At 46.5% G+C, this 22,887-nt stretch overlaps 1 protein-coding gene across 2 annotated transcripts in view; it reads left to right on the top strand.

Annotated features, from left to right (window-relative positions):
* The window catches only part of LOC117234854 (neurogenic locus Notch protein), a 182,864-nt gene that overhangs the window by 112,168 nt on the left and 47,809 nt on the right, over positions 1–22,887 (top strand). For both annotated transcript variants that reach the window (XM_033496461.1, XM_033496532.1), the window contains 3 exons: positions 5,306–5,662; positions 7,635–7,790; positions 17,192–17,374. In XM_033496461.1, the coding sequence (XP_033352352.1) occupies positions 5,306–5,662; positions 7,635–7,790; positions 17,192–17,374 (696 nt within the window). The remainder of the gene's footprint in view (positions 1–5,305; positions 5,663–7,634; positions 7,791–17,191; positions 17,375–22,887) is intronic.

The following is a 22,887-nucleotide window of genomic DNA, read 5'->3' as shown; positions in this document are numbered from 1 at the left end:
AGTCGGCGGCATGAGAATTTTCCCACAGTCCCCACCATGAATCTTGTGGCCGCACACCCGCTCTCGCGACGTTGCCACACCTTTGCCCGGCTGAGAGGCACTGACGGCACTGTATTGCCCCGTTCGAGTCTCCCTCCCTCCCTGCCTCTCTCTCTCTCTGTCTCTCTCTCTCGCTCTCTCTCTCTCTCTCTCATCTCTCCCTCCTTCCCTTCCTCTCGAGAACGAGAGAACGAGAGAACGAGAGTTCGGACAGACAGAGACAGGATTATCTTAATGCTGTGACAAGATGATCGGAGAAAGGTGAAAAGAAGAGAAACACACGGTGTCGATAGTCGGTAGGTTCGATACGCGCATAGTTGTTCGTTAGAAAACGATCCAAGCGAAGGAGAATACGGTGGAAATACCGGCGATTTGGAAAAAGCGAATCCAGCGAGAGAAACTCGAGACGCGAAATCGCTTGGTAACGAAACAGTGGCGTTATGTTACGAATCGGAAGGACGCTTCCTAGTTTCCTCCTAGCGGAGGGAAATAAAACGATACGTTCGTGGTAACGAAGCCACGACAATGCAGAGACACGGGGTCAAAGGGTTTCCAGCGTTTTTTTGTTTTTTTTTTTTTTGTTTTCCTCTTTTCACGCGAGAATCACCCGACGAGTCGCTTCTCCGTGGTTCGAAGAGAAAGAGACGCGTTCAGGAAGCGAGTCGAAATGCCTGGATTCCTTCGAAACATTTAGAATTTAGAAGGATCCGTCGGACGAGCGGAGAAAGGGCGATCCTTTTCTCCTTCTTCTTCTTCTTCTTCTTCTTCTTCTTCTTCTTCTTCTTCTTCTTCTTCTTTCTCCTTCGCTGTTCACCGGGGTGAGCCTGTCGTGTAGCGACCGCCAGTGAATGAAATCATTCCGAGCAGTTGGCCGAACCTGCGAACTGACTAATCGTCAGCGCTTTACAGGATTCTCGAAATTCCCGTCGAAAGTCTTCGACCTTGCCATCCTAACGAGATTGTTCTCGAAGCGTCCTCGAATATTCTCCGACGCGATCGTTTCTCGTAATTGCGCCATCAGACGCCAAACAGCGATTTTTTCGGACGTATCGAAACAAAGACGAAAACGAACGACGAAAAACAGTACGGAGGGAAAGGGGCGAATAATAATATCGCAAAAGCTATTGGAGCGTCGTTCTAGCCGCCGAAAGAGAGCAGACGAAGCAAACTAGAAGAGGGTAATGCATCTGTAACGAAGTAACGGATACGCGTATCCTTGGTCGAATAGGGTCCGCACCGCGTGCAACCTAAAGGTCGAAGCTCGTGGACGATGGCGATTATAGGCCTTCGTCGCAGCTTGATTTATAAGCGGTAGAGAACGTTGTTTCCTCCCTTTCTAACACGCACCCACGCGCGTAATCTTCTCGAACAGTACCACCCTTGTTTCTTTTACTTTCGCGAATCATCGTCACACCAAATCGGTCCGCTCGTTTTTCTACTGGCAGCCCGCGTGCTTCGGACCACCTCGCCATTATACGCTCACCAGGAGAACCAGATAGAACTCGCCACGAGGATTTGGCAGAATTCCGGGAACAAGAGGCTTCTACCTTATGGAAATAAGCTCTCGTTTTTAGCGGGGATATATCCCCTCTTTGGGCGCTCGCGACCTCACGAAGAGTGCGATCGGTATTTATACGGATACTTCTGGCCTAGGATGATATCCGTTACCAGCGTGTGAGCGACGAGCGCGTCTTTCTTCGGGTTCCGACCGTTCCTCGATTCTTCGTACGTTCCGATCCATGTTATCGATTATCGAGATATTTGCGTGTATTCCGGCTAAACGAACGCAGCCGTACGTATTACTCGTTTCCTGGATTTTCAATTAATTTTAATCTTAATGCGAATAAATTTTAAGACAAAAGAAGAAAAGAAAGTTCGTTCCAACGTAGGATGAAATAAATAGAAAATTTCAAAATTGTTTTATTCGTTGGTTTACCAAGTATTGCTTTTAAAAGTATCACTCGTTATATTCCACCTTTATAAATACCGAAATTACTTTCAAGTTCGAAATAAAAGACGCGTTTAACCGTATCTGTGGAAATAAATATTAAACTAGAACAATGAAGGAGGAAAATACGCGCGAAACAGTTGGTAATAACGGTATTAAAAAATCAACGTTATTTTCAAACACCGTACGCGTACGGTAGCATGGTCGTGTATCACGGTAAACAGTTTTTAGGACGCATCCCTGCGTTCCTCCGAGAGACGGTTCGCAAAAAGGGAAGAGAAGGGAAGAAAAGCGGTCGCAGTGGATGAAAGGACGCGCGCGTCTGCTATGAACGCGGAACGAATGGTCCGGCAAATACGTAGATTTTTTAGTGAGTTCCAAGCACGATGATCCTTCTTTTGTCCGCGTCAGTGTCGATATCAAAGGCAATCGATTCGCCCCGGAACCGTGGCGATACCTCCGTGTCTCTCGTCTCCGCGCTTCTTGCCTCCTCTTTCACCGTCGTACCGACCATCGTATCCAATATATCGACAGTTTTTTCCTTCACCTTTCGTTCGTTTTTCTTTCTTGCCATCCAGTTCCATCAAATTCCCCTTTCTCCTGTCCGGATAAGCAGAAATCTCGCAAAGTATCGATCTAACGAGGCCGGATGAAAGAAGACGGGGAAACGTTGAATGTCGTCGGTATCTCGAGTCGTACGTTTCCGGTTGCGCGTCATTCGCGACGTGCCATTTGTGGCTCCGTAAATGCACGAACTGGAAAGTATTATAATCTGAACTTTACGACGCAAAAGTTTCACGGTAGCGTGTAAACCGGCCGACCAGTCCCCCGTAATCCGGTAACTCAAGAAGGGAAACCTCCTTGAAATTCCAGTTTCGAATCTCTATCGAAATTCAGACCCGAAGCCCCTGCCTGTATAGCGTATAACCATCTGTTGCGTGGAGAAGTAGATTCGCGGCAACGATTTTCGGCTAAACGCGTCTGCTAAACTCGCGTGATATGCGGCGAGTCGCACGAATCGTCGTATTTATTGGAATCCAAATTTTCTCGTAGAATCTGTCGCGATATTTACCTTTGTCCTACGTTAAACGATACAAAGCGTGCAGAAATTTGAACCCTGTGCCATCGCAAAGCTTTTACCCTATGTACTTCTACGTATATCTCATCCGGTTACAAGTCCGCGAGAGAGAATCTTCGAGAGAGAAGCGTTTGGCAATTTTTTGAAACGGATGTCGCCGACCTTGGCTCCCCTCTTTCGCTTCGTACTTTGTTTAAACAACGTCAACGAAATTACGAAATACGTGACTAAACATCGGTTCTAAACTATTCTATAATGTATACTTCGAATCGTCGATGACCGTGACACGTACGTCGTATGCATCAAGTACGTATGTATAATGGAAAACGGCAACCTAGTGGAAGATCGTCGCGTCGGGTTCCCTGGCCGAATAATGGTGCACGCGAAACGGCCGATTAGTTTTGCATCGCTTTAATATTAATGTTACGCCCCTGTTCGGAGGTACAACAACGGTACGTACTTATAGGATCGATTGGGAATTTTTTCACTCCGGAACGAAACTTAAACTCGTATCGACCGATACTTACGTATGTGTATGTACGTATACGTAACATACGTGTGCATGTATGACTCTGAAACCGGTGCAGATGCACAGGAAGTTTAGTTAACCGCTCTATCGAGAATAAATTATACCCACCATTACAGTTGATAAACACGCGATTCACGAGTGGATTTGCATCGTTGACCGACTCCACCGATACCGATAGTAAGATAGATACCACCACGGTAGGAAAGTGGATGCGTTTTTATCCGCTTCTTCGCGTATAACGTTGCGTGCGAGACAGAGACCATTTTTCTCCACCTTCGAATCTCCTCGGACCAATACCTCTAAACATCGTCTACGCTCTATAGCCACTTTCGATCCTTTCGTCCTTTCCCGTTAAAAATGCCCATCGTTGTTAACATTTGAAACTTTGCGTTTAAAGAAAATCAAGCCAGGAAACATTACGTTACGGCACCGTTAGTTTAAAAAGCGAGTTTAGTTTTAACCGATTACATACATACGTACATACCATTTAGATACTATTCGTCGACGATCAGCCTGATCGCAAAGCGATGCAAAATCCCCTCCGATCTATTAACCACAGCCTTTAAGTTCTAAACGATGTACTCGTCTTGATCGCGTAGGCCCTAGACGAAGCCGCATAAAGAATGCTTTTGCTTCGGTATCGCGCCAATAATCGATCATCACGCTGCTACATCGATCCTGTCGATCTTCCGCCAGAGCCGTTCCCTTCTTCCTCGTGCCTTCGTTTTTGTCTTTCAAGCTGATTCACGCTGATTTTCGTTAGAATTAAACAACGTAACTTCTTCTTACCGCCATTTTTACCAACTATATCTGAATATTCCCTTCGTTAAACAGTCGGCTGGGTCCTTGTTCCGCGTGGACGCAAACACCGTTCATCATCGTGCGTTCATCGTTGTTCGTTGAAACCGTGCAACTTCGTAGTAGAAAAATCGATCGACACAGACAACTATCAATTTCACGGTTATCGAGCTATATCGCTCTATCTTGGGTGTTGGGCCGACCGATCGTTTCTTCTTCGGTCTTACCTGCCCTTCGTTCTTCCAGGTCATCGTAATTCCTGGAACGATAAAAGCCTCGACCGCGTAGCCGTGGCTCTACTTTGACATAAAAATTCCTTTTTTCCTTGCACGAGAACAGTGGATACAACGAGTTCTCCTCTTTACGACCATCGCGATCGTCGACAGAATTTGTCCGGTTAGTCTCAGGTTGGGGGAATTTATTTCGAACGCGGATCCGCCATATCTCGATGATCCTTTGTTTGTCCGTTTTTATCCAACGCCGAACACCCTGCCTTCCCTCATGCAGAATTGTCTGTAAATCGCACCATACGCAGCAACGGCAAACCAATGCGTTTTATGGCGATAGAAATCGGCTGGACGAAATTTCGTCGACCTTGGAGATCGATAGATTTGACCGAAGGAAAGGAACAAACTTAGATTTTGAAAATTAAAGTTGCTCTAGTTAACGTTGCTCTAGTTAACGGTCGAGACTGGAAAATGTGCAGATACAACGATTAAAAGTCGATAGCCGATCGTATTTATAAACTTTGAAAGTTATATTTACCTGTAACACGCACCTTTAACACATCCAATAATCAAATTACCTGCTATAAATCATTCGTATCGAAAGATAACGAAAATCGATATCGATCAAAACTACTTGGTAAACGTGTTTCAGCTTTCAACAGGATCTTTTCTCTGGAATGTTTCAGGTTTCCGCGGAGATCAGTGCGAGGAGAATATCGACGACTGTCCTGGAAATTTGTGCCAAAACGGTGCAACCTGCATGGACAGGATAAATGAGTACTCGTGCCTATGTCCTCCGTCGTACACAGGCACGCAGTGCGAATTGGACGTGGACGAGTGCTCGGTTCGGCCTTCGTTGTGCCACAACGGCGCCACGTGTACCAATTCACCCGGTAGCTACTCGTGCATATGCGTGAATGGCTGGACCGGGCCTGACTGCAGCGTCAACATCGACGATTGCGCAGGTGCTGCCTGCTTCAACGGGGCTACCTGCATCGATCGTGTTGGCAGCTTTTACTGTCAATGCACCTACGGGAAGACCGGTAAGTTCCAGTATCCATCGACACGCGATCGACCGACGGTTTCGCGACTTTGATAACTTGCTAACTTGCCTCGTGATGTCGATTGGCGAGGTATGCGTATGGCATGGCACGATGCCATGGGGTAAGATTGTCGAAGGATCGGAGAAAGTATTCGAATACGTAGGGACGGTAAAAAGGCGTTTTACCGCTCTACGTGATTTTACAAAAAGGTCGAAGCGATAGATTAAAACTATGTATGACATACGTAATAAACACAGAAGAAACAACGACACATCGCGTCTATGGTCTACGGAGGAAATGTTCGTGTCATGCGTTTACCTTTTTCGCTACCGATTCGTATACAGAACCCCTAAAATCTTGGAATCTCAGCGGCAAAGGTAAACACGGTTGCACGAATCGCCAGAGCTCGCAGAACGAATTCGCGCAGCAAGGTACGGCCGACGAGGGGATTCCGTACGCGGAATCGTGTCGGTGATATGCACAGCGAGATCATGAGCGGAGCACCGGCGGAACATCGGCGGAGCATCAGCGGTGCAGGCAGGTGCAACTGCACGTGCAACAATATGATGCAGCCTCCGAGGGTCCGTTGGAATCCCGGGATTCCGGAGGCTGGTGCGCGGCCTAGCCTTACCGAGCGACGACCTTGAGGACTGAAAACGAGTTTCTGTTCTCTGTTCTTACTCGCCTACCCAAAGCCCGGTGCGGCAAAACGTTTTTCAGATCGATCGTGCGTCGACGCCGATTACCAAATACAGGCATCCTTCTTTTGTTACGGTGCAACCGTGCCCCCTGTAATAGCTGCAATCGACGTCAGGTAATCGCGAAAACGAAAAAATTCGCGCACCACTTGGACAAACCTGTACGTATATATCCCTCCTCTGCTTCAACTTTTACGCTCCGATGTTGGATCGTGGCGGCCATTAGCCGCCATTAGCGGCCACGAATTGATCTTTCCTTTCCTCTCTTTGCTGTTATCGTGATATTAGAAATATTCAGCTCCTCGCGCGTTCCTCGACGCTCACGCTTGTTACCTTACACCTTACGCCGAACCATTCCACTTTTAAAGCGTCTGTCTAAATTAAGAAATCACGATATTCGGAAAATGGCTTACGCGATACGAACGTCTACCAGTCAACGTACTTGCAATGTCCTGGCCACTCGCACGCATGACGATGGCGGTGTTAAAGCCCAGTGGCTTGGTTTCTTTCACGTACGAACACGGTTACAGTTAGTCGCGGGTGTAATCGTGCATCTGCGTGGCGGCTTTGCTTTGCTTTGTACGCGAACGTTCTAAACATCCGCGTTCCGTTATCGAGATCTAACGCGTTCCAACGTCATTCGATACCTATACTTCGCACGCTATACGTCAAAGGATATCTATACTTTTTTCCTGCTTTTCAATCGCTCTCTCTCCCTCTCTCTCTCTCTCTCTCTCTCTCTCTGTCGCTCGATTCTTCGAAACGTTAGTTTGGAAATTAAAGTAAGAGAAACGATCTATTAGTGAATTGGTAAATTTTTCACGGAAGCTTTTAAAAAGCAAACGTAAGCTCGATTACCATGATCCATAGACGAGCAACACCGCAATGCCGCTGTAAGATTAAACCCACATCGCAGAGTATTCTATGCAGTCGCAATTGAAATTCCTCGAATGTTCTCGCTGTAGGGAGCAATTAGACCAACTTATCGGTATTTCCAGTAATTTACCGAATGCGAGATTCGAGATTCTCTTGCGAGATCCTCGAGTGTAACGTTTCTAGCTAGACCTCTAGCGGACCGAGCAATACAGATCTTAATGATGTCCATGTTTGGCCGTTGCCGCCGTGTTTGGCGTTCGACGATCGACGCTTTTGTCCTAGAAACGTACGCAACAGCATCTATCGGATTATTCAGGTCCCCTTCAAAATGGCCGACCACCCTCCCCGAGCGATCGGCGAATAATCGGAAGATAAATCGTTACTTTTCCCGTTTCCAGGATTGCTCTGCCATCTCGACGATGCTTGCACCTCAAATCCCTGTCACGAGGGTGCTATCTGCGATACCAGTCCCATCAATGGATCGTTCGCGTGTTCCTGTGCAACCGGATATAAGGGGGTAGACTGCTCGGAGGACATCGACGAGTGCGAGCAAGGTAAGCGAATAAACGATAGTTTCAAGTTTCGAAAGATCTGACGGTGTTTTCGATTTTTAGTCTCACCAATTCTTTGCTAGATTACGTTTTTCGAAGAGATTTACAATTTCGTAATATCGTACCGCGTATTGCGTAAATGGTCGCGTAACCGTATACTTAACCAATTCGGGACGTAATAAATAAATAAATTTTATAATCGCCTATTTTTCGTTTGTTCGTGGACTGGCGACTCTAACTTTTTACCATGCAAAGTTGGAAAAAATCCCATCTATTCTTATAACGTACAAATCGTTAGCGATAATAAGCAATCGCGACTACGATTATCTGGTAAAGTTTTATTTCGAACGAATATTTATTTCCCACGAACTCAACGAATAAGAACGAACGAACGAACGAACGAACGAACGAACAAAAGAATAAAAGAAGAAGGCAAGTGGAGTTGTTAGAACGGCCGTCTCCATTTGTATTTTATCGAGTCGATATGGAAAGATCGATAATCGTTAGATGAGCGCGTATAGTCGTACGCGAAAGCGCCCCTACGGTTCGAATAAATTGAAATCTCGCGCGGATGAAAGCAACAAACGGAGCAATCGATAGATCGCGATCGATTAATTCGTCGTTGGTTACGCTCTATTCGTTCCATAGACTTTGCGGGTTTCTTCCTCTTTCGTCGTTGCCGTTGTCGTCGATCGCGATTCACCGTTGATCACAAAGGTGGAATTTTCGTCGACCGTGTCGCGTCCTATCCGAGTACACGTGTCTGTCAGGCATCGATCGCGCTTTCCTCGATAGCCGTTCAGCGAAAAATACAACTACAATTTCTATAGGCATCGTGTTCCGATAAAATTCTACCAGGGCGAACGTTTACGGAGATTAATCCGTTCGTTTCGGATATTTTTTACTTTAACGACCCGATATCGTACAATCGCGGAATAAAAGAAATAGTGGTATCGCGCTCTTTCGAGAAAAATATCTCTCTCTCTCGAACTTCCAACGGAACGTCCAACGGAAACGTCGAACTCTATTGCCATTAACGACGCATGAAATCTAACGCAGGCAAAAGACCCGATCGCTGGTTTACGTCCCTCGGATGCTATCGATAATAATAAACGGGGCGAGCGCTCGAGGCGATGATCGAATAATAAGAACACGATAACCGGAGCTGCTGGAAATTTGTCGAAATTACGCCAGCCTATCGCGATTGTGTATCGACGGAGACGAGTACACTAGCCATATATAAAAGGACGTGCTCCTCTCAAAGATATTTGAGAACGGTTGCGCGCGTTTCGTTCGTGATCCGATTCTTAAAGCGGCCGTGCGAACACCTGTAGGGTGCAGTGCACCTTAATAAGTATCCTGCGAGGGCTTGCATCTCCGTTCTTCTTCTTATTTCCCTTTCATACTCGCCGGCAAGCTTGTCATTCGTCGGCTCTCTTTTCCCCTTCTGTTCCTCTTGAAACGAGTCAGCGGCTTGGCCGCAAGACGCCGCAAACCCACTATCGCAGGATCGATGAACCGGTGAGTCTCAGCGTGGCAGCGACGATTATTAATAATTCCTGCGGTATAATCGATGGTCCGGTGGGAATTTATGTTTCGAAGTACACGTTACACGTTGATATCGGCCGATGGACAGTTGTCTCTAAAGCGTTCGGTCGGGCTCCTTCGAATCCTTTCGATCGAATCGACGTTCAACGACTTTTCCTTGCTGCCCGTCGCGAATAACCAAGCGTACCTACGTATTTGCCGATCCGCGACGCCTCGTCGACTCGTCTACTCGTGTAACGCCGAAATTGCGTGCCAGATAAAAGTCGAGTTTCGTTGAAATTCCGTTCGATTTTTCTCGCTTCGAGCATCTTTTCCTTTCCTCCTACGTATATATCGTATATCCGGTCGTTTGCAGAATTACACGAAATCGTAAGGAGAATGGTGTTTGCTTGTGCGTTAACGCCGATCCAGGCAGTCAGCAACCGCGGAATTCGAGTTTCCGAAATTCTTTGAAATCGTTTCCGAAACTTATTGATTTATCGAGCCTTTGGAACGTGTAATCCGGAGAAAATTGAAAAACGAAAAATGGTACTGGTCGAGTACCGGTAAATGGATTCCTAATTAACCGGTGGACAGGCAGTAGTCGCGGTTTAATTAATAGTACGGTGGAGAATCGAAAAGCCAGCATGGGGCCGGCGCGGGGCCGGCGCGGGGCCGACGCGGGGCCGGCGCGGGGCCCGCACACCTCGACGGTTTTCTCGCTGTACCCTACCTACGTACATACGTAAGCCGACTCCGGCTGGCGTGGTTTATCTCGCCACATTATCAACTGGAATTCGATTTATGATATTGCGCCGCATGGAACGCGCTGTCAATCCCACGGTGGCGTCACGTTGACACGGAAATAAAGAAAAGACGACCGTGGCCGTGCTCGATCACCCGTAAACCATGAAAAATGGTAATCGTCATGGTAACGAGAGAGGTAAGCATCGCTAATGCGAAAGACGGTCGATCAAACCTGCAGGCTGTACGAAAAAACGTGGATCGCCTTTTTGTCCTATAACGCTCTATTTTAATATCGGTGGTTAACGTTTTACCTTATTGGGTAATAGAGTTGGAAAAAGAGGTTGCGTACAAGCTCTTTATCCAGCTATACAGCATAGCGCACGATATCTGATCGTCTATCGTTCAATCACTCATTCCGAACGCATTGTTCCAAGAAACTCTTCTTTTTATAGTCAATTAACTCTTCTTTTTTTATAGTCAATTAAAACTCACGTCCCATTACGGAGTAGTTGGAGCAACTTTCGTTCAGCGAGACGCGTAAAGACGAGAAAGATCGTACTCGAAAGTTTCGGCATGCCGCCGGATAGTCCATACCGCCGATCTGTCGGAAGCGTCAATAAAGCGAAATCGGCGAATAAACACTTGCGTCCGGTCCATCGTCGAATACCGTAATTCGAATATTCGACGTACGATCGACGAAGCGTAGCCGAGAAACGTTGCGATAAAAAAAAGAAAATGGAGGTTGGGAAAGAAGAAGAAGAAGAAGAAGTAGAAAAAACGGTTGAAAACGCGTCCAATCGTAAGCAAACCCCTTTTATTCGAAGGGCTGGATAATAAATACGCGCGGTCTGCCCTGCCGTAGGTGAGCGCACCGGTTAATACGTTTCGTTCCAGACAAACACACTTCATTAATAACGAGAAACACTTGCTTCTCTTCCTTCTTCTTTCTCTTCTCTACTTCGCACAGACATCCGTATCTCCCTGCGAAATGACAGATAGACTCTCTCGCGTTAGCGTATAAGGATCCTCGGTCGTGTTTCTCCGGCGCGTTAATCACGAGCACACGGCGGAATCAAGTGGATTTCGGGGGTGAACGTTAACAATCGGGCTCGTTTGCCTCGATGGAGAGCGGGGGCAGGCGGGGGACACTGTTTATAGGCGTGCCGTCATTACGAAGCCGCGTAACGACCACGCCACGATCACGATTCATTTTCTGTATTTCATTAAACGCGCGCGGAACACGCTTGCGTAGCTGCCTGCAACCTCGGGCAGTAATTTAGCAAACATTCGCGCGGCGTCACGTCCAACCGGGCAATCAATCTGCCGGATCTTTAGTTTCTTGCAGTTTCTCTTTCGTGCACGGACACTCGCGATTCTTGCCTTTTCGTATCTTATTCTTCTCGAACCGAGAGATTGACCAACCGCTGCTACCCAATGAAATAGTCGCGTACATACGTATAGCTCCATAGGGAGAAAGCCTGGCCCCTGTCGAGCCGACCGACTCTACCCTGCACCATATTTCGACCGTTGAAGCCTTTTTGTAGCCGCATAACGAATCAAGGATGCCAGTTTTTCTGGACGAGCCAGCCCTATTCGGAAACCCGTTCGTTTTGGACGGTAGACGGCGAACACATCGTGCGTCTTGCTTCGAACGCGAGGATCGTAATTAGGAAGACGTTACTCGAAGACGCGTCTCCTTCTTCCTTTTTCTTCTTCTATCGTCTCTTTTACTTGTCGTTCTCCTTCTCGTTCTTCTTCGTCGGCCGCGTATCGCGGGCCCTCGGACTCGGCCAAGCAAAAATTATCATCAGCGACGAAAGAACCGCGCTACACGGCCGGGACGTATATCCGTATAGTCTGTATAGGCGACGATACGACTATCGTTCGAACGATTCGAACTATCCAGTTCCTACGTAAATTCGAACCAAACTTTTTCTTCGAATCCTTCGTCGAAGATCGTCGACACCTTAAATCGTAAAAACAAACTTTCATTACGGTACCGAACGTTCGCCAAAACTATCAGAATTTTCCTCCACTTTCGCTATGTCAACCGATCACAGCTACTACAAATTCACTGCACTCTGTTTTTCTTCGCGTCGCTCTTTTCTCTCGCGTCGTTTCTTCCATCTTCGACTCGCTTGTTTCTTTTTTACTTTAATACAAAAATTCGCCTACAACGAAGCAGTGCGATTTTTAACGATTGCAATCTTATTTCGGTTAATTGAAATTTTATTCGCGAGAAACCTCTTCCATGATCGCACGACACGGTATACAGCAAGTTTTTCGTGTGCGACTGCCGCAAAGGAAAAGCATCCCCAACGGGATCGGATAATTTCGAAGAACGAGGTAATTTATTCTGCCCGCGAGACTAATTCCGTTTCGCCGCTCATCTTCTTGCAATTCGTCCGGAGAAGATCCGACGAGTCGCGAACGAGAAGAAGAAAGAAGTCGTTTGTCGCGTGTGTATCGTTCGAGTAACGCTATAAATATTTACGCCGGATCTCCGAAAATGTCGGCCCGTTTGCGACGAAGGACCACCGCCGCAAACCGGGTCGTTCTTGTCCGGTGTCGAATTACATCGGTCCGGCCATGTTCGCGGCCGCCAAAACCCCGCGCGAACGTGACACCGTCGAGACGTCATAATTCGTGACAGCGCAGCGACGCGGCCATGCGAAAGTACCTCGCGTGTCGTGGATCGCGCCATCTCTCCCCTTTTATTCCGGTGTTTTTTCGTTACTCCCTTGGTCGGTTCAGCGTCGATCGAACTCGGATCAGCAGCGAGCGGTCTTAATTTCCAAGCGAGGTGAAGTGATCGCCAGGATGGCGAAGCGACGGTCAAAGGGAGATGGCGAAGTTGCGTGGGTTAGGCAATCCGGTTTGGACAGTCGATTTCCTTTTTACAACGTAGATATACGTAGTATGTAAGTAGTACGAGATACGTATCGTGATTTGTAACACGTATCGAAAGATCGTTGCTGGCTCGAGTGGCGATCGAACGTACATCGAATGGTCGGAATACGAGCAATTCCGGCTATCTGTCCGATTGTATTTGAAATTGTATTTCGGCTCCAATCGCATTTACCCTACATAGTATTTTATAGCTAGTATCTTACAAATACATAGCATTTTTGCACCGTTCAAGTTGCCGTAACTACGTAAGAATCGACAGTCGAGTGACTCGCGCGTGGAAACTTGCACGCGCGTCTGTTCGAAGCAAAGAACGAGGTGACGTGCCCGAATCAGGGCAAAAGTCAACGAAGAACCGTACAGTCGAACGATCCACCGTCTTTTCACGATCGGACGAATATTCGTACTCGTTAGCCGAGTTGACGCGAACGAGCAAAAATTACAAGCTAAATTGAAGGAAATCGAAGGAAAAATATTTCGTAACCACGCGTCGATCGTAATCTAAACGTCTGTCGAGCGCGTAATTACTAACACTCGCACGAATCGAAGTGTTTATTTTGTACTCCGTACGAGTCGTCGCAGATAGTTTCGAGGAGAATTCTCGGAAAAATCGGCTCGGCGATCAAATTCCTTCCCTTTTTCTTCGCTTGTATTCGCGTAACGGGCACTTGGCGTGAGTTCCGCGAGTCCGATCATCGCGTGCCAGCGCGAACAACGCGGTAACCTGTAACGAAATCCCTTTTCCTTCGTGATCGAGCTCCGTGCCGGTGCTCGAAACCCCCTTCCTCGCCTTCTTCGTTTTAGAGCCAAAGTCGACTCAGCCGGATCTCTCGTCTCAGAATCGGGAGAAACCAGGCCTCCGTTCGCTACCTGTCCGCTAAACAAAGAGCCATTGTTACACCGAAATTTGGCAACGTTGGCCTGACAATGGGGTAAGCCGATACGAGGCACAAGGGGTTCGTATACCTGACCCGATCGTCAGGAATGCTTGCACCATCTTTCCACCAATCGAGTTGGCCTTTAAAATACTCGAAATCGGTGACACTCGTAAACAGCGTCTCTTTCATGGAAAACGTTTCTCGCAAGTTGCGAATTGCAGAAATATGAAAGCCGATAAATGGCGTAAAATCCGTTGATCTTCCACGATATCGGTGCGCAGGTTGCAAGACAGAAGGTCGGTAATAACGTTTTACCGGAAGCGGAGGCCTGAAAAGAGACATTTCCCGTGGTCCGATCTTTTCTCAAGGGAACGCAACGGTGGCGGCGAAGCACCGACCAATCTAATTAAACGCTAAATTGTTATTTTAAGTTTAATAATAACCATAATGACCTCGCGCTCCAGCCTGTGCTCTGTTATTACGTAGATTGCATATTTTCTGGTAGATTAAGTTCCTCGAGAGCAGCTCCTCTCGGAGCCAGCGCTCTCGTCGTCACAGACGGATCGGGCAAAAAGCGCTACCGACCAGCGCGGTTCGGCGCGTTTCGGCGCTACTTCCGTTCGCTTCCGTCTATCACGTTTATTTGCGTTTTACGCACAGATTCATTCTCTGTAGCAAGCTATTCTCTTTTTATTCGTAGATTCGACGTTCTTCGACAGAAGCTAGACATTTTGTTTAACTCGATGTAAATCGAACAGCGCGTTCGATAGCAACCAAGTTCTGTTACATACATCTAGGAACCTGATGCACCACACGCGTCGTTTCCCGGCACTAGCAACATTATTTTGCCCGCCAAATTTCGTCTCGATTCGCCATCGATACCTTTCGCGAGTATAGCCGAAACTAGTACCGAATATCACCTGCGATCTTTGCTTGCCGATAAATAATATTGCCAATAAATAAATAATAAACTTTTCAAATATCATACAATTTCCCTATATTTCTTCTAATAATAACAATTCTCTAGAAATGGCAAAATATACTTGTCGCGCTTAATTAAAGCTACCCCGTAGCACCATGCGCCAGTCATCATCCACCTACTTCCCTCGCATCGACTCCGTTCAACTTCAAGTATCGTTTTCTTCCATCATCCGTCGACAACACCGATGCCCACCGTCCTCGAAGATCGTTGGTCGCGTCGTCTCGCGTCCACCTATTCGTCGTCTGTTCGTTGCTCGCGGCTCGCACTCGATCGCCGACACGAACCAGCAATGCGTTTCTTGCCGCCCCCGGTTACCCGGTAACGCGCGTACACCCCTCGTCTTCCGCTTTTTCCTTCCTCTTCCACGTCTCTTGGTGAAAGATCGCGCGCGGCGACAGCGATTGCGAGTTGGAAAAACCATCGTCGAGTTACACGAGAACGGCATCCGACCGTGCCGCGAGCGACGATATCGCTTCAGTTGTTCAAAAACCTCATAAATATCACAAGTAATCGTTGTACGCGTTGCCCTGCGAACGAACCGTAACCAGGTCCCGATGTTTCTTTTCCAATGCCACGCACGTTGTATGCTAAGGAACGACGTGTAACACGGTATCGAACGATTCACCGAGTGATTCGCCGAGTGATTCGCCGAGTGATTCACCGAGGATTTTTGATCGCAGATTTTCAAGTGCATCGAAACTTGGCTAAAACCTATAATTCGTGATAGTCACATATCTCCCTCTCTCTCTCTCTCTTAATTACCATGAGGTGGAAATCAACAGCGGCAAAGACACAGCACAGAAGTCTGCGTCGATTTGTTTGTCTTTCGGTAAAAGTAGAGAGAGAGCATCGCCGTACTTACGCTAAATCCCACCGAGTCACTAAGAATTTAGAAGTAACGAGACTGATTGTTAAACGATATATATCTTTTCCCATAACTGTACCCTTTAATGGTAAAAACACGACGATAAAGGATAGATATAACGACCTCGCACTAGCCTCGTATATCGTAAAAGAAGATTATTCTGATTTTTCTATTAATATCCTATTAACGAGGAAGGAGATGCTAGATACTTATCTTCTTTCTTATCTCTGTAACTGCATTTGATATTCCATATATGTAAGCAATTCAAAACAGTTTCAGCCAAGCACCTAATTAATTGTACGAGAAATGGAAAAAATCGAGAGAAATTTTTACGCGATTCTGCGCTAAACTGCGAAAGCGAAAACGAACAGACGGTAGATTTGATATAAAAATGAAAGCTGTTAGAATGATTGCTGTTAAAATAATTTCCGGCAAATAATAGCGGTGTAAGTAAGGAATAGCGGGAGAGAGCTGTATGCAACGTTAAATTTTTTATAAAAAAAAGTCTGTTGGATTCCAAAGATTAACTCACTGGCGTGCACTTTAAGCAACTGCCTATCGTTTCTTTCACTCGTCCCGTTTTTATATCTCCACCGTTCTTTCTTTTCTATCACACCATCGATCCTACTTTTACAACGCGTTTCCTAAAATTCTAACATTTTTTCTACATTTCATCCCATGCGTATTCGCTTTAACGATATCGATAATACAAAGCACAAGCTTTGTTGCAATTTTATTACAACCAAGTCTGTCGAATAAAACTCTGATGAAATCACAGTCGCGAAATATCGCGATATAGAAGCAATCTCGCAAAAATAACGAAAAGACTAACTAAATTAAGGCCGATATTTCGAGGAAGAAACGGTAGCGAAACTCGATGAAACACACGAATGACGAAGAAACAGCTGCCAGCGGTAATTATCTTATTGCAATTAGCGCGAACCGCGCGAGTTCAAGAAAACGAGCAGTCCAAACGGATCGTTGACCACTCTCGAGGAACAAGTTTCATTCTCGGGAATGACAAGCATCTTCCTTCTTATGGTCATCTTCGTCGTCGTCGTCGTCGTCGTCGTCGTCCGTCCATCCATCCATCCCTTTTTCTTCTTTCCTCCCTTCTTCTCTGACGGCAGCGTCTTTAAAATCTACGTCGACCTGGTCAATTAAGGCTCGCTATCGTGCATTCGTCGCCCATCCCACGGAGCATCCGCCCACGTGCTGCACTTTGACTCATGCCATGGTTAATAATTAATTATTATGCACCAAGCGTTCACCAATTCGCGACTGTTACCTAATTACCGGAGCTTTTGGGCGTTAAAACACCCAACGCCTTTGTTCCGAGTTTCCGTCTCGAAAGTTATACGCTTCGTCTTTCGAACTGTCGCTCGTTCGTTGATCTTAAGCGCGAAAAGAACTAATATATGCATATACTTTGATCGATAAACCAAACGAATCAACAAGTTGTTGGCATATTTTTAACTTTTTTCTTGCATTTTTCTAGGATCCCCTTGTGAACACGATGGTATTTGCGTAAACACACCTGGCTCTTTCGCCTGCAACTGTGCACAAGGATTCACGGGACCGAGATGCGAGACAAACGTGAACGAGTGCGAGTCCCATCCCTGTCAGAACGACGGCTCGTGTCTGGACGATCCTGGGACCTTTCGTTGCGTCTGCATGCCTGGTAAGCCAAATCTTCGCTTCTTTGCACCGTTTCTGCCTTTCTCTTTCTGAAACCTGTCATCGAGAGGTATTCTGGAAACCCGACAGTGACCGCCAATACCGTATAGGAACAAATAGTCCCTAGCTCTATGGCCCGCACGGCCATAAGTAAATCAGACCGCAGATCACAGATTACAGGCAAACGTTCGTGTCGATCGGACTCACCATACGATCCATCCAACTGTTTCGCTCGTGTTTGTAGAACTAGCGACGTGATTATTTATCAGACGAGTTACGCGATAATAATTTACGCGTGTTTTGTATCGGATTTGAGATTTTCGTGCGCGGTCGATGTTGTCGAGTCGAAAATCGATACTTTGTAATTTAGGCAATTTTGGAAAGCATCAAACTTTACCATGCCAAGGAATTTATTAGATTGGGAAAAAGATGAAAATCTAAAGATGAAAACGGTACACGCTAGTTGAAGCGATTGTCGGGCGTGTAACGATAATCGCGTGGCGGACGATAATTAGCAAAGAATCTCGAGTTTGTTGGGTCGCAAGGTGGATGTGGACGAGCGATACGAACGAAGCAAAGGCGTTTTCGTGGAAAAGTCGTTGGCGTTGAACCAGGCACGCTTTGCCAGCGGTGGAAATCAAGATTTCACCGAGGCGATAGTATATACACAGAGAGATACTGGCGAGCGCGAACTGTTGCTCGAAAGCCGTGTGCCCCCCGGAGCCGCGGTACCGCGGTGTCGCCGGTAAATTCTTCCGAGATGACAGGGCCTCGGATTGCGTTATCTGATGCGCGGCAAGGACGGTAACTCGTTTAATCTTTTAACACGGTTGGTACGCGCCTCAGCCACGCGTAAGTCAACCTTAATTGTTTGACACCGCGCTATGGAGGAAGCATGTTTCCGGCTGGCAGAGGAGAAAAGATAAGCTTAAGGGCCTAGCATAGAGACGACCAATCGAGATTCTGCCGGTCGATAATCGTCGATGTAATCGACAGAGAATGAGCTGTGCACGCTCACCAGATATCTGCAAGATGGGCGAGAACGAATAATGGCTAGTGACGGCGTTGGTGGTTTGCGACGTCGAGTCAGAGGAATCGGGAAATCGAAATCAATGTATCAGCTATTATTCGAAGGAGTTTGCGGATTTTTAAGCTTCTACGAGATTGGTTATTGCACGTAGGTATTGCTTATCGTAGGTATTGCACGTATTGCTCGTAGGTAGGTTTCCGTGTTCGAGGAATAAGGGTTTCGACTAATTTCAAATACGGTAGAACTCGGTTTGTACGAACCTGTCGTCGGATAGGTTGATTCGTATCGTTCGGCCAAACCCTTCGTACGATAGGTGTCTGTATCTATTTCTCCCTATCATCCATGATTTTTCGTTCGGTTAATCGGAGTTTGGGATATTCGCGCAACAGCACTGCGCGAAACGTTTCCTCTTAAATACATAATAATGTCGCAAACTTGTCGATCAACTGCGAGGCACGAGAGTGTGCCAGACAACGCGTGTCCCTACTATTTACATCTTATCGTTGCACGCTCTCATATTATAAGTAATGGAGCGACGTTAGGCGATGGTAGTTCGTATACGTGATAAGAGGTCGCGTAAGATTCCGATAACCAGGTCATGAACGATCGATATCGGACGGATATCGAGGAAAGATATCGAACAATTGGACAAACATACCTCGTATCCTTCTACAGAGATTTCTAGCCTTTGAATTTCATCGGTAAATCGATATTTTTGTTGCTTCGGAAAAACTTGAAAAATTGTTAAAACTTTATTAAACTTGTCGGATGCAACTCTCTTTCTTTTCTTCCTTTTCATCTTGCGAAGTAAACAGAGGCATCGAAAAATCGTTTCCTTCTTGATTCTCCCTCGCCAAAGACGGATCTATCCGCGCCAAATTTTTCTCCAAAAACCGCACGAGTTTACACGCTGTTCTTAGAAATTACGGGGATCGTTAATAGGAAAGAAAACACAATTGCAGGAAAACTTTGATCGATTTACCAGATCGAAATTGCGAAGCAGGGCGAAATTCGAACAAGAAGGGACAACGACTTTCGCTGGTGAAAATAATTTAATCCGGTTCGCGTCCTTCCTTTCGTGTCTGCTTTCTGAAACCGGTTGGCTCCTGTCCATCTACCCCCGAGAGATTCGTCTGACGGCGATCAACGGTCGTTGGTCGGGGGTTTTGTTAATGTTTTGTCGTGGATCGATTCAACGGCCGCGAATTAATCGACAGCGAATCATAAATACGCGAATGAAAATTTTAAAGAGAAATTTTCGCTCTCCTCCTGCATGACATTTATCGATCGACTCGCGTGATTTTTTCTTCCCTCTTTCTTGTTCGAACTCGGTACTTGTGTCTCTAGCATCCCTTAAAATTGAATAGAACCTGCCGGTGTTTAAACGAAGATGATTCGATTTCCACTTGAACGCGCAAGTATATGTGTACGTGTATTGCGTTTACACGTAATATGTATATACGTATTATACGGCGGAGCGTGAAAAGACAGAAATGCCTGGTGCCGTGCACATCGGACGATCGAATCCAATGGACCTGTTTCGACTAGAGCAGCGAACAATCGACGGTGACTGGAGGGGGATCGAGAAGGTAGAACGGAGCTCTGGACGGTTCCGAAAAGCGAGAGAGCAAAAAATAAGAGACGGGCCGAAGTGGCCGAAGGTGGAAGGGTATGAAAGACGCGAGGGAAGGAAAGAGCCGGGAGGGGGCAACGAGTAAAATATGATAGCAGGATTCGCGAAATATGAGACCGAAACGAGGGGATTCTTTGCCCCAGGCCCCTGTACGGGCACAAAGGCTTATCTTGTCCCTGGATTGGCCATTGGCCGAGCGAACTGCCATTTTGGTACTCCACCTCCGTCGTCTCCTCTTCTTCTCTTTCTTCCGTCTCTGGTTGTACCATGCTCTCATCTCCGTTTCTCTTTCTTAAACCCGGTCTCTTTTTCGTCCCGTTGTTTCGAGGCTTGTTGCGTCGGTCCGTTTGCTGCGCTTTCCTTTCTTGTCGGGTCCTGCTGTCCCGTAAAAGGATCCGCTAAATAGCGCTAAGAGGTTCGAGGAAAGAGGATACTCCGGCATTCAGAATCTCTCGCAGACGAGTTGCATACGTGCCACTTGCGTCCACGCTGCACACTCCACGCACCGCGTCTCTCCAACTCCCCAACTCCCCGACTCTCCGACTCTCCGACTCTCCGACTCTCCGACTCTCTACGCTTCGTATCGACCTTTGTAAATTGCTCTGGTATATACTACATTCGTGGATCGAAGCGTCGTTCTTGCCAGAGCATCATCGTTCCTTCTCCAGCTCGATGAAACTCTGCCGCTACTGGCACGCGGGGGATCTGTTTTTCCGATTCCTCGGCAACAAGTTGTGGAACGACGCGGCAAAGTGTACACGACGAAAGAAAGAACGAAATTGTCCATGTAATTTCCGCGAGCAATAGCGAACACGTTGGATTACGACGCAAAATGCAAGTGGCAACAACAGTTGCTTGTCACCGACATTCGCACTCACACTCTCGCACTGACGGACGATAGCGATTACAAGACTACAGACCGATCTGATAATGCGATTCATCCGATAACGTGGCCCCCTGGCTACGCGTACACGCTGTGCATTTCGTATTGCAGCCTTGAAAAACGAGGATTAATAAGTCGGTAGCGTAGGAACAGCCGTGCAACCACGACAATTCGTACAGTGAAAAAAAGATCGAAGCATAGCGTTCGAATTCGATAGTAATCGACGAGATACTCGTCGATACAACGTAACGGATACACGATCGTCGCTACCGATACAAAGTAGGATTATTATAAATTTGAAACATCTTCTGGTTACTTTTCCTGCAAAATGAAACATATTCTCGATCGAAATATTTCGTCGCAAAATGAAATACACGAACCAAAGAACCTACGTAGGAAAATATTTTCGGTGTAGTAGAGTACCAGCTATATCGTTTCACTAAAGTATATGGTAGCTACCTGACCGCGATGATGATGTAAAGGTGGCATCGTGCGAAAGGTGCCATAGATCGTCCCGATGAACAGTCCGACAAAGGCAAGACGATGTTATCCGCGACGCCATCTTCTCAGGTATACGTCCAGGTGTTCGCACGGAATCGGGAATTCGCTAGTCACAGTGACCGGCGCTCTTCCTCGCCTCGGCTATCGCTAAAATACCACCTGATACATCAAATTTCGCGGCGCGTTGAATCTGGAGAAATTTCGTTGTTTCTACATATACGAGTGTACTTTGCGCGTCATATATGAAAATTGTTGGGAAAAGCGATCGGACGTTTTATCGAAATTTGTTTCGTTTACTTTGATTCGCTCGATATACGCTACTCTTTCTGGTTCCATGCTCTTTACATACCGCGAATACACGCGTTTTCGTTAAAACATCCACTTTAAATGCACGCTCGTTCGTTTTTCTCCACGATAATACGCGCTTGACAGAAAATCTGTTTCGGACATATCTCGACGTACTTTCGATTGGACCTTGTGATATAACGTAACTCGATATATAAACGCGCGAGCGGAAGAAGGAGAGGGAGAGAGGAAGAGAGGAGAGTGAAAGGGAGGCCGAAAACGATGGAACAAGTTCTGGCGTTGAGAGCCAGGAGATGTTCCATCGGAACACGCGCGCTATGATACATCGTTGAAGATGTAGATCGCTTCCAGCTCCTAGCGCATAATCCAGCAGCCTTGCATTGTCCACGCTGGACAATGGCTGGCGCGTTCTGTTATCTCGCAGCCCTTATTCGACTCGCTTCTTCTTTTCTACGAGTCTCCTCTCTCTTTCCCCTTACCCTTATAGCGGTTCCATTCTTCTGCCCATGGATCGTGCTTAGTATATCTTGGCTGGAAGGGCCACAACACAGTTGCCGCACAATTGCGCCGATTGCGAACGGTCAGCTCCAAGTAACTCTTTGTTATCTCAATTCGATTTTCCTCCAGGAATTAAGAAGCATTTTCTTCGGAAAAGAATTTCTTACCTTGGTTTCCGTTAAAGGAAACTCGATGCTTAGTTGGTCGATCGCGTACTTTGGACGATGGACGTGCTTTTTATGCAAGTTCGTTATTCTTCGTTATAGCGATAGAAGGTAATTTAAACATTCTATGTATAACGTAATTGAACGACAGTGACAAAGTAGGTTGGAATTTTGAATAAATCGTAATAGAGACGATAGATCGAATAGATTCTCTTCGCATCACGTTTTGTTCGTTCTCTTGAGATTCTGTCAAACGTACAAGTCGATATACAATTTTTAAATAACGGAACATCTATTTCGCGTAATCTCCATCACGTCCGTTTCCATCTGTTTTATTCTCGTTCGTGGTTACGAACACAAGTACTTGCTTATTAACCTAATTATCAACTCGATGCTACATGTACATATCGTGTATATAATATCACGAACCAAAGTATCGAACGAGAAAACAGTACCTACAAAAGCTCAGCCTTTGAACTTTGAACGTCTCTAATCACCGTTT

This window comes from Bombus vosnesenskii, unplaced genomic scaffold, assembly GCF_011952255.1.
Source record: "Bombus vosnesenskii isolate JDL3184/JDL3185 unplaced genomic scaffold, Bvos_JDL3184-5_v1.1 scf7180000013262, whole genome shotgun sequence".
Classification (NCBI taxonomy): domain Eukaryota; kingdom Metazoa; phylum Arthropoda; class Insecta; order Hymenoptera; family Apidae; genus Bombus; species Bombus vosnesenskii.
Note: the sequence above shows the minus strand (reverse complement) of the source record. Positions and strands in the feature narration are given on the sequence as shown.